The sequence below is a fragment of the Halichoerus grypus genome, chromosome 4 (genome assembly GCF_964656455.1).
Source record: "Halichoerus grypus chromosome 4, mHalGry1.hap1.1, whole genome shotgun sequence".
In the NCBI taxonomy this organism is placed as follows: domain Eukaryota; kingdom Metazoa; phylum Chordata; class Mammalia; order Carnivora; family Phocidae; genus Halichoerus; species Halichoerus grypus.
In genome coordinates this window covers 31,245,054-31,258,017 of record NC_135715.1, presented here as the reverse complement: position 1 = coordinate 31,258,017, position 12,964 = coordinate 31,245,054, and the positions used below count along the sequence as shown (strand labels likewise).

General features: G+C 38.8%; 1 protein-coding gene across 11 annotated transcripts in view; it reads left to right on the top strand.

The window, feature by feature from the left end:
* The window catches only part of LMO7 (LIM domain 7), a 200,641-nt gene that overhangs the window by 63,983 nt on the left and 123,694 nt on the right, over positions 1-12,964 (top strand). For all 11 annotated transcript variants that reach the window (XM_078070242.1, XM_078070243.1, XM_078070244.1 and 8 more), the window contains one exon: positions 7,047-7,117. In XM_078070242.1, the coding sequence (XP_077926368.1) occupies positions 7,047-7,117 (71 nt within the window). The remainder of the gene's footprint in view (positions 1-7,046; positions 7,118-12,964) is intronic.

Here is a 12,964-nt window from a genome sequence, read left to right as displayed (position 1 = left end):
GCTCAGTCGGTTGAGCGTCCAACTCTTGGTTTTGGTTCAGGTCATGATCTCAGGTTGTGAGATGGAGCCCTGAGATGGGCCCTGTGCTCAGTGTGGAGTTTGCCTGAGATTCTCTCTCTCTCCCTCTTGCTCTCCTTCTCTCTCAAATAAGTAAAATATTTAAAAATAAATTTATGCTTTCTTTTTTTGATTTAAAACTCTAGGAAAAACTTTTTTGTTTTAGTTCCTTAGGATGGGTCTTAGATGAGTTTATATTTACATGGATATATAATTTGCTGATTAAAAATTTTTACTTCACAATAATCAGATGTTTTTATTACTGAGGTTGAGTTAGCTAGCATATACGGTATGAGCATTTTGTACATGAAAATGTCCAGGGAGGGGCGCCTGGGTGGCTCAGTCGTTGGGCGTCTGCCTTCGGCTCAGGTCATGATCCCGGGGTCCAGGAATCGAGCCCCGCATAGGGCTCCCTGCTCCACGGGAAGCCTGCTTCTCCCTCTCCCACTCCCCCTGCTTGTGTTCCCTCTCTCGCTGTGTCTCTCTCTGTCAAATAAATAAAATCTTTAAAAAGAAAAAAAAGAAAAAAGAAAAAGAAAGAACAGTCTTTAAAAAAAAAAAAGAAAATGTCCAGGGAAACTCTTAACCCACTTAATTTTTCATTTTATTAATGTTTAGAGTGCCATATTCACTCTTTCTCTCACGCACACACACACTCATTATGTATTACGACACAGATTTCTTTTATCCGGGAACATTATAAAAAAGATAATTGGAACATTTTTAATTTACCAAGTTACTTTTTATACCCAGAACAGTGGAGGATTATTTTAGAAGACATATTGCATGGTCTAATATACTAATTTAGATTTTAAAAAATGTACATACAGATTGAAAACAACTTTTTTAGTTTAGAAACATTTAGTGTGTGATGAAGTTGGGATACTCTGAGTACTTGTAAAACGCTGTAGGTTTTTGGTGTCGGTTACATGTGGATGGTTCTGTAACTTTCTAGAAAGTTAAACTTTCTGAGCCTTAATTTTCTCACTAGCAAAAGGGGAAAATTAAGGATTATTAAATTTAAGGCTCATGTAGATTTCATAGATAATGAGAAAAATTACATAGCATAAAAATTTCCTTTATTCTTTAAATGTGGGAGATACAGGAAATTAACTCAAATCTGATGGTTTCTGGCCTTTTTGAATTTTTTAAAATGTTAATTAGCTTGTATATCTATTGCACAAGAAAGACCTGTGGTTGTTACAGAATAAAAATAAGCAAAAATAGGGTGCCTGGGTGGCTCAGTTGGTTAAGCAATTGCCTTCGGCTCAGGTCATGATCCTGGAGTCCCTGGATCGAGTCCCACATTGGGCTCCCTGCTCAGCAGGGAGTCTGCTTCTCCCTCTGACCCTAACCCCTCTCATGTGCTCTCTCTCATTCTCTCTCTCTCAAATAAATAAATAAAATCTTAAAAAAATAAAAATAAAAATAAAAATAAGCAAAAATATATTTAAATAAGGTATAATTCCACCACTTAGAAACAATTACTGTTAATATATTCCATCTTTATTTATATAACACCTACTATAGAGTTGTAGTAATTGGTATATTTCATGTAGTCCATAAATTACTTTATAATTAATACGTTAAGTGTTTTTTTTTAAAGATTTTATTTATTTATTTGAGAGAGAGAGAGGGAGCACAAGCAGGGATAGGGACAGAGGGGGAGTGGCAGAGGGAGAGGGAGAAGCAGGATCCCCATTGAGCAGGGAGCCTGACTTGGGGCTCGATCCCAGGATCCCGGGATCATGACCTGAGCCGAAGGGAGATGTTTAACCAACTGAGCCACCCAGGCGCCCCTACATTAAGTATTCTTTGCAGGTAAACTACTTTCATAATGTGAGTTTAAATTTCTTGTAGTTTTCTGTTTTATGGTTTTATCATAATTTAACCAATTTCTTTTTTTTTAGAGTCATAAAATTTATTTTTTTATGTAAAAATAGAAATAATTTTATTTCAATTTAAAATAGCAATTTTATCTTGCTAAATGTGATGATCAGACAAATCCCTTAACTCTTCAAAGAAAGGTTTCTTGGAGGTTAGCATGCTTAGTTAAGTACATACTTTTTTTTTTTTAATTTTATTATGTTATGTTAGTGACCATAAATACATCATTAGTTTTTGATGTGGTGTTCCATAACCCATTGTTTTCGTATAACACCCAGTGCTCCATGCAGTACGTGCCCTCCTTAATACCCATCACCGGGCTAACCAATCTCCCCTCCCCCAGCCCCTCTAAAACCCTGTTTGTTTCTCAGAGTCCATAGTCTCTCATGGTTCATCTCTCCCTCCCAATTCCCCCCCGTCATTTTTCCCTTCCTTCTCCTAGTGTCCTCCATGCTATTCCTTATGTTCCACAAATAGGTGAAACCATATGATAATTGACTTTCTCTGCTTGACTTATTTCACTTAGCATAATCTCCTCCAGTCCCATCCATGTTGATGTAAAAGTTGGGTATTCATCCTTTCTGATGGCTGAGTAATATTCCATTGTATATATGGACCACATCTTCTTTATCCATTCGTCTGTTGAAGGGCATCTCGGCTCTTTCCACAGTTTGGCTATTGCGGACATTGCTGCTATGAACATTGGGGTGCATATGGCCCTTCTTTTCACTACATCTGTGTCTTTGGGGTAAATACCCAGGAGTGCAATTGCTGGGTCATGGGGTAGCTCCATTTTTAAATTTTTGAGGCACCTCCACACTGTTTTCCAAAGTGGCTGTACCAACTTGCATTCCCACCAACAGTGTAAGAGGGTTCCCCTTTCTCCACAACCTCTCCAACATTTGTTGTTTCTTTCCCTGTCCATTTTTGCCATTCTAACTGGTGTAAGGTGGTATCTCAGTGTGGTTTTGATTTGAATTTCCCTGACGGCTAATGATGATGAACATTTTTTCATGTGTCTGTTAGCCATTTGTATGTCTTCTTCAGAGAAGTGTCTTTTCATATCTTCTGCCCACTTTTTGACTTGATTATTTGTTTTTTAGGTGTTGAGTTTGAGAAGCTCTTTATAGATCTTGGATACCAGCCCTTTATCTGTAGTGTCATTTGCAAATATCTTCTCCCATTCTGTGGGTTGCCTCTTTGTTTTGTTGACTGTTTCCTTTGCTGTGCAGAAGCTTTTTATCTTGATGAAGTCCCAAAAGTTCATTTTTGCTTTTGTTTCACTAGCTTTTGGAGATGTATCTTGAAAGAAGTTGCTGTGGCCGATGTCAAAGAGGTTACTGCCTATGTTCTCCTCTAGGATTTTGATGGATTCCTGTCTCACATTGAGGTCTTTCATCCATTTTGAGTTTATCTTTGTGAATGGTTAATTTAACCAATTTCTTAATGGACATTCAGGATGTTTATAATTGTTCCTATTCCACATAATGCTGTGAGACCATTCTTGTGTCATGTCTCTGCGTTCTTGTCCTGTTGTCTTAGTATAAATTCCTGGATCTGCACTTGTGTGCTTCAGAGTATGCAAACTTAAGACTTCAAATACATATCACGAATTGCATTCTAGAAAGGTTGTATTATTTTATTTTATTTTTTATTTTTTTAAGATTTTATTTATTTATTTGAGAGAGAGAGAATGAGAGAGAAAGCACATGAGAGGGGGGAGGGTCAGAGGGAGAAGCAGACTCCCTGCCGAGCAGGGAGCCTGATGCGGGACTCGATTCAGGGACTCCAGGATCATGACCTGAGCCGAAGGCAGTCGCTTAACCAACTGAGCCACCCAGGCGCCCAAGGTTGTATTATTTTATAACACCTTCAGTAATGTACAGAGTTTGCCAGATTCCCAGGCCCCTAAATATGGACTGTTATTTAAAAATCTTTGTTTAGCTTTTATATTCGGTCTTCTTTAGAAATACAGTTTAAATGGAGTCTCACTTTATATCATTATTTAGATTTATTTAGATTTTGTATCATTTTAATTTTATCAGATTAATATATATGTATTATATACAAGAGTGTATATATACATATACACATACACAGGAGTAGGTTAATATTTTGACATATGGATAGGGGTGGTCCAAAATCCAGGTACTATGATTTTTGCCTTTCTGTAGTCTTTTTCGGGGAATAAACCATTCTGGATACTTGGGCTTTCTGAATATCTCTGTATATTTCATTATTTCTACTTAATATTCAGAATGTAACCCAGCTTTATCTATGGTGCAGAGGTGTTCCTCGGAGGGTTAATTTTCAGAGTGTGTTGTCAGAGTGCTAACTCGAAGGTCAGTCCCTGTGATGAGGTTAAGCTTTAAACTGTTAGCTACCCTTAGGTATTTGATTGCATAGCATCTTGGCCATTGCAAGCTAGTAAGTAGGTGATACTTCCCTTGTTTCAGATGTGTAGACAGGTTCAGAGAGGTTATTTAACTTGCTTAAGGTCACACAGCTCTTAGGTAATGAAAGTGGAGTATGAATATACTTTTGTCTGACATGAGCCCTTTCTTTTTCCATTTTGCCATTGGCTGCCCTGCCCTCTTGATCGGCCCCATTCAGGGCCATTGACTGTCACTCTTCACTTCCCTCCATGTGTCAATAGGTACAACTCTTCTTTCTTCTAACTCACTTCTTCTACTCTAGGTTAATGTGGGAACTTAATCACCAGATTGTGTCAGGGGTGGATAATTAAGTATTGGGGGCTCTGAGGGGGCTGTCCTGACTAGAGAGAATGGACTTTGACATCTGTTTTGGGTGTTCCTGGGACTTTTTCATGCCTTTTTGGCTTTGGATAGGAGTTCCCGGATAAATGAGATCTTACTGTGTTTTCACTAGTTGGGATCAATGCTCATCTTTTTTTTTTTTTTTTTTTTTAATTTAATTTAATTTTTTTTTTAAAGATTTTTTTTTTATTTATTTGAGAGAGAGAGAATGAGAGACAGAGAGCACGAGAGGGAAGAGGGCAGAGGGAGAAGCAGACCCCCTGCTGAGCAGGGAGCCCGATGTGGGACTCGATCCCCGGACTCCAGGATCATGACCTGAGCCGAAGGCAGTCGCCTAACCAACTGAGCCACCCAGGCGCCCTCTCATCTTTTTTTTTTTTTTTTTTTATCATTTATTTATTTTTGAGAGAGAGAGAGTGAGTGGGGGCATGTGGGCGGAGGGAGAGAGAGAATCCTCAAGCAGACTCCCCACTTAGCTCGGAGCTTGATGCAGGGCTCGATCCCAGGACTTTAAGATCATGACCTCAGCCAAAATCAAGACGCTTAACTGACTGAGCCACCCAGGCGCCCCTCAGTGCTCATCTTAAGTTTATTTTGGATCTCTTTGGGGCAAAATTCAAGAGAGTTTGTGCTGCACAAACCATGAGCACCTGGCTAGCTGGAGTAATCCATGAGGCACTCAAGGTTTTCCCCAAAGGAATGTACCACTCTGTTTGGATATGTTTTATTGCATTTTTATTTTATTTTATTTTATTTTATTATTTTATTTTATTTATTTATTTGACAGAGAGACAGAGAGGGAACACAAACAGGGGGAGTAGGAGCGGGAGAAGCAGACTTCCCCCTGAGCAGGGAGCCCAATGTTGGGCTCGATTCCAGGATCCCAGGACCATGACGGGAGCCAAAGGCAGATACTTAACAACTAAGCCACCCAGGAGCCCCTGTTTTATTGCATTTTTAAACTTTGTGTTTTACTTATGTGGCTGTGAGATCCTTGAGGGAAGAGCTTCTGCATTTTCTTTCTTTAGATCTCCACCATCCAGATAAGTGCCTGTAACAGAGATACTCAGCCAATGTTCAATTCATGGGGCAATGTAGCCTTTTTGTAGATTAATGCTGTGTATGGGAAGGGATCCCCTACTTCTTGTGTTTGAGTGTGTTACCTCCTGGCCCAGGCTCCCATCCATAATTACAGAACCAGCTTATCAGAAACTAACTTCTATTCTACAAAATAACTGCTTGTCAGTTAACAGACAATATGCCTAGCCATGGTGATGTTGGGCACCATGGAAAAGATGCGGAATACATACAGGGATTGTAGGTGGGCTGAAGACCTAGCCGTGGTGAGTAAAGACAGCAGGAGATTCGTAGCTACTTAGGGTTTAAGATCAGGGACTTCCCAAATCAGATTCCCAATATGGTATTTCTCCCTGAAGTGGCAGGTGGAGCAAGGACTCCTGCCTGCAGGTGGTGGATACATCTGTAGGTCCACTGGGGTCACTGCTATTGCCGTGCACACTGCCCACACCTTAACTGGGGACCCAGTGTCAGGACTTGTTCTTGGAACAGCTTATTCCTACTCTGGCCTCTCTAAGACCCCCTTTCCTCTCAGCTACTCCACCCTCAAGAGACAGGATCTGTACATATTTTTCCAGGGGCTTCACTAAGGAACATTGGTTGTGGTAACTGTAGGTGGTCTGTTCTTATGTCATAGCCCTAAGTGGGGAATTGTCTGTTTAAAGTACGTACCGTCTTCCATGCCTGTCTTTTGTCTCTCTGTGTCAGGATTTCATAGCCCTCTCTCTAGGATGTTTCAGTAAATATGGCTCATTACACAAATCAGGGCCAGTCCATGAATCCATTTAAGGAGAGCATGCCCTCTGCAATTTAGCTTTGTCATGAAACTTGAGGAATTGAAGGATGGAATTGAAATTAATGATGTGCATAGAGTTGATATTTCAAGTTTATATCTTAATCTGTTTTTATTTACTCTTAGTAGGCTAGATTGCCCATAGAATTTTTATAGAAAAGATGTTGGAAATGTAGCTTCTAACTTTTGTTGATTACCCATAAAATGGTTCCATTACAGAAATCTCTCATCGTGTTTTTTTTTTTTTTTTCCTGTTTATATTTGTTAATACTAAAATGGCTAATCTCTCTCTTTGTAACATAGAACCACATGTAATTTCCTATTGGGGACAACTTTGGTGATATATGCACATCCTTCAAGATAACATTAGATGCATATTAATTAATCTAATGCTAAATTTGACTGTATTAACCTTGATTAAGAGAAAATTAATACCCAAATCTTGTTTTTTTCAGGCAGTAACAGAGAAGAATTTTGAAACAAAGGATTTTCGAGCTTCTCTGGAGAATGGTGTTCTGTTGTGTGAGTAAGTATTTAAAGCAGTTAAAAAATAATTCAAAAGCGAAGATGTGTATGTGTGTTGTGAGTTGTCTTCACTCCTCCCTCCATGGCCACCATAGTCACAGATCTGTTTTCTTGGTAACAAGTGAGATTTGATCTCTGCAAATTGACACCCCCACAGTACCAGACAGTAGGAAGGGGTTATCAGTCTCTGCATCTAAAGATAGCATTGGTGAAATATATATTATTTTAAATTAGTAAACAAGAAAGATTCTGTTATTGCTTGATGGGCCAGTAGAGGTGGGTGGTTGAGGAGGAAGCCTTATTACATTGCACCAGCTCTCCCTCTGAATATTCTTTTTTTTTTTAAGTTATTTATTTATTTATTTATTTTATTTGACAGAGAGAGACACAGCGTGAGAGGGAACACAAGCAGGGGGAGTGGGAGAGGGAGAAGCAGGCTTCCCACTGAGCAGGGAACCCGATGTGGGGCTCGATCCCAGGACCCTGGGATCATGACCTGAGCAGAAGGCAGACACTTAACGACTGAGCCACCCAAGTGCCCTTCCCTCTGAATGTTCTAACATATGGAATTGCGTGGTTTAGAAGTTAATATAAAACTTTTTTCTTCATCGGTAAATAGTGATGCTTGTAGAACAAATTTAAGCAGTAGCAAATTTTTCTTTTAAGCTTTAAGTGGAGTCATCACATTGCCACCATCAATTTGAGTCAGTGACCCATGGGCCATTCGTTCAATTAATATATTATTGAAAATCACATCCCAGGTTTTTGTTATCATAAGTAAACTAGGCTGGTGGCATGATTGATGGTATGGAGCCTACATTGTGTGTTTAGTCCCACTGTTTTGTCCCCCAGTGGATGCATAGTGCAGTTAGCCAGGTATGTGACCTTTGGGGGTGAAGGGGAGGCATGCCTGTGGGATGTAAAGATGAAGTCCCTGGTGAGGGTGCAGTTGCAGAAGTGAGCAAATAAATTATAAGAATGCCCTTGAGTATGCACCCACATTTTTGAAAGGGCTTAAGTACTCCAATCTAGACACTTATCACATAGGTATTTATGGAATCTGTCCACAAAGTAAACATTGGGAGTATATGTGCTTGTATTTAGATGATTTTGATTATCCTTTTAAAGGAAGGTTGTTTCAGCAAAGATCAGGAGTCAAAGGGCTTAGGTTTGATTCCTTGCCCTATTACTTTTGGACATTTGAGCAATTAGCATCTGAGCCTTATTTTCTCATCCGTGAAGTGGAGATCAGCATATCTGATCTGCCTATCTCACAGAGTTGCAAAATTCCATAATATGTATATTAGGTTTATATAAACTATCTTTGCATAAATAAAAGTTGTTGCTAGGAAGATGGCCATGTAGATAATAACCTCTATCTCATTAGCTCTGTTAGTCGATGTTCAAATTTTTTGTCTTAGAACAATATTATTAAATTGAACCATATGCAGTTGTTGATATTCAACCCTCTGTGACCTTCAGAAATGTCAATTTCATGTGGTTCTGCCTAATACATAGCAGAGCAGGCATCTGAAGAAGGGCCACAAGTAAAGTTTAAGGGGTGTTTCTTGTCCTCTTCTGATGTATATTTAGAAGTGCCATTGCCAAATATGTTTAAACTAATTCTAGTAGACCACATGGTCAATCTAATTGGTCAATGTTAGGAAATTACTTTATATTAATTTGAAAACTATAGAATTTAAATGTGTCCTAATGTGTTCAGAAGATGGGGGAATGATGGTTAGAAAGATACATGTGATCTGAAAGCTACCTTAGCTATGAGTATGGACTATTTAGAGGTTTGCAATGAAATAACTTTCTCCACAAGTCAGGATAAGCCTTAGGTAGGAAGTGTGCCTATGAAGTATTGAGTTGTTTGTAGACATGTGAGAGCATATAGCCCAAACAGGTGATCTTTTCAAAGAAGTCACTTTGTGGGTATATACTGCCAGTGATGAACTATCACTTAAATTATTTGTAGGGTTCCCCTTTTTGGGGCATTGCCTCCATAACAAGATCATTAAACATACTTGCGTGACAGTTTTTTGTTTGTTTGTTTTTGTTTTTATTAAAATGCAATTTATGCACCAGCCTGGTCTCTGAATGATTTGAGGTGATTTGTAAAAACCATACCCAACCTGAGAGGAGGAGCATATTGTTACCAGTGAGGATATTCAGAGTTGATGAAAAACTGTTTTGACCACAAGCTGTACTGTTAAATACATAAGTTCTACCTTCACAGCAAACATTTGGATGCATGTTTTATATTGGTTTAAAAAAAGTCACTTTAATTCACAACTTCCAAAAGCTCATTCTTAGATTGTTTCCTAGCTGGAATAATACCAATCGGGGATTTTGTGCGTTACCAGAGTAAGTCTAGTCAATATGTTTGGTACCCAGTATTCTTTAAATGAATGTTTTCCAAAAGTAGCGTAAGTAAGTATTAAGCTATGGTAATCAGCAGTTGTAGTTTACTGAGGGGCATCAAAGCCCTGCGTGATGTTTGTATTAAAAAAAAAAATCATTCTGTTAATTGAAAATCGCATTATGTACGGCCACTGGTTAATGAAGCATACTAATCTAAAAGGTGTAATGTTGGGGTGGGGGAAAGCCTAGGTAACTCTGTTCTGTATAAATCTGTAGTGAAGAGAGCCTAGCTGGTTGGCCTGTGAAATGATTAAGAGGCTTCACTCCTGGGTAAACCTGGACCTGAGTTCTAATGCCTACCCGGAAAGCACAATCTGCCTTTCAGAGTCTGGTATTAAAAGTCCTGACTCTTAAATTCATGGTAAATATAGTAAGCTGTCTGTCTTTGAGAATATTTTACCCAAAAGAGATCTCAAGTTTTAGCTGAAATATGATTAGGATATTTTAAAACTCTGAATTCATTTTCTTACAGGAAAAGGCTGACTTCTGCTTGGTTCATGGCCAGGAAAATGGATTCTTGTGAAGTACGGGGTCTGCTTGTTGCCTATTAACAGTCTCTAGGCATCCTGGTTCATTAACATCATTAAAGAGCTTTCTTATTATTTTATCTAATTTCAGCAGTCTTTTATCCGTTAGTCATAGTTTATCCTTTTTGAGCTGGCATTCTGAAATATCAAAGTCAAGAGTTAGAGGAAGTGAGCTTATTATAGCTTCCACCCAACTGGCAGTTTTCTGACATTTCAGATAGTCTAAATTGGGTGTAAAACTCTGCACTGAGGTTTTAGACAAGATACATACCTGCATAATGAGGATAATGTGCCTTTATTGTCTTTTAATCTGATTGACTATTGAAGTTAGTATCTTCTGTTAATCATTTTAGTATCATTTAGTTTGATTGACTGAGATCTCATTGAGTTGAGGGCTAAAGAATACTCCGCTGGTTAAAGTCTGTTACAGTTAAATCTTTTACGGTATACCTTAGACAGGTAATCTTTCTTGGCTTTCCTAAACAGTGAGATGGGAACAAAATCTAATTTGGGTTTTTTTTTTCAATTAGTAAAAGGATTGACAAAGTAAGATGACTTCAGCTCCTTGTTAATTATTGACAGTATTCGTTAATCAGTCCCCTATCTGCAGTGTTTATTAGTGTTCACCAGGACCTTACTATATATTTTTAAAAATATGAGATTTGCCACTACCTAAATATCCAAACCTGTCTCACTCTGTGGTTCTAGCTGAATTTTTTCTCTTCTCTAAATGTATTTAGTTGAGGCATATCTAGCTAGTGATAGGAGTTAGTAATTTCACACTCATCTTATGATAGCAATCTTAGAAATGCTAAAATGAAAACATTCTTTATTTACCTTATGAAGTAAGAAGATACATTTGAAGATAAATTTATTGGGTGTGTCTCTGGTTAGTCAGTCTATACTTACCATCCCTGGAGTATTGCCAGTCCTTGCTTATCCCATGTCAGCCAGCCATGCCGCAGAAGTTTACATGTGAGCCGTATCTCAGAAGTGTGTCTTTTTGAACTTGGCTCAAATTATTGAGAAAACTCTTCTCACACTGTTACGAGGCCTTCTTTTCCTTGGCTCACAGCTTGGAAAAAGTGAATCAAGATGTTCACCTATTTGGTTTGAAAAATCATATTTTAATTTATTATGCCATGTGACCACTACACTGTCTACATAAACAAAACATGATGTTTTGTTAAAGATGCATTCAATAGAAGGAGAAAAATTATTTTTAAAAATTCCTGTTAATTTTCTATGGGATTCTTGGGTGATTGTTTTAAAGCATAAGACAAAACTTTGTCACTTCTCATTCATGCAAGAGAGCTCTGTCTTTTGTAATAGTTGGAGACTTTCACGCATTGAATGGCAGTGATACCAGTGGGCCCTTGGGCTTCTTTGCCATGTTCCATGTGAAGCCCAGAGGGCCTTCTTTAATGAAGACATTTTTTTCTTAGAGTTCTTTCTGGTTTAGAATTTCCTGAGGAGACAAACTGAGGGTTGCTGGAGTGGTGGGGGGTGGGAGGGATGGGGTGGCTGGGTGATAGACATTGGGGAGGGTATGTGCTCTGGTGAGTGCTGTAAATTGTGTTAAGACTGTTGAATCACAGACCTGTACCTCTGAAACAAATAATACATTATATGTTAAAAAGAAGGGACAGGGGCGCCTGGTGGCTCAGTCGTTAAGCGTGTGCCTTCGGCTCAGGTCATGATCCCAGAGTCCTGGGATCGAGCCCCGCATCAGGCTCCCTGCTCAGCGGGGAGTCTGCTTCTCCCTCTCCCTCTGCCCCTGCTTGTGTTCCCTCTCTCGCTGTGTCTCTCTCTGTCAAATAAATAAAATCTTAAAAAAAAAAAAAAAAAAAAAGGGACAAATGAAGTGGGGGAATTGGAGGGGGAGACGAACCATGAGAGACTATGGACTCTGAGAAACAAACTGAGGGTTCTAGAGGGGAGGGGGGTGGGGGTATGGGTTAGCCTGGTGATGGGTATTAAAGAGGGCATATACTGAATGGAGCACTGGGTGTTATACGCAAACAATGAATCATGGAACACTACATCAAAAACTAATGATGTAATGTATGGTGATTAACATAACATAAAAAAAAAGAATTTCCTGAGGAGGACACTTGTTTCCATACATCTCTCTAGCATGCCAACACTATCCATTGATCCTCATCCGTATTATGGCCATTTGCAATATAAGTAATAAAAATGATTTTTCTGGGGCGCCTGGGTAGCTCAGTCGGTTGAACGTCTGACTCTAGGTCTCGGCTCAGGTCATGATCTCAGGGTCCTGAAATAGAGCCCTGCAACAGACTCCGCGCTCAGCAGAGTCTGCCTGGGATTCTCCCCCTTCCCGCTGCCCTTTCCCTTGCTTGTATGCACGTGCTCGCACTCTCTTTCCCTCTCTCAAATAAATAAATAAATAAATAAATAAAATCTTAAAAAAAAGATTTTTCTTCACTTAAAGTATTATAAGCTTTGAAGTTTCCATATTATTTGATAACCCTCTAGTAGTCAAAGGAAGATGCAAGTGTTCAGGTTCATGAAGACAATTTTACAATTTTAAACTGCTTTCTCTTTATGTTAGCATTTTGTGGTTGCCAGTCTGTATGTTCTGTTTTTAAGATGCGTAGTCAATTTTTTTCTGTAATTTGATATCTACATATAACAAAACATCATTTAAAAAATAGTTTATTAAGTTGAAACCTAGCTTAGCAAACATCAATTTAGAAGTTCAGTTCTGTTACAGTAGTCACATTGTACAGACTCATTGCAAATTTTGCAGGTATTTTGTATTGTGGCTTCAGTCCTGTTTCATAAACCTGCGTGTACCATCTATAGGGCTTTCCTGCCCTAAATATAAATTACTAAGAGGAGAACAGACAGCATTTCAGTGATAGGAC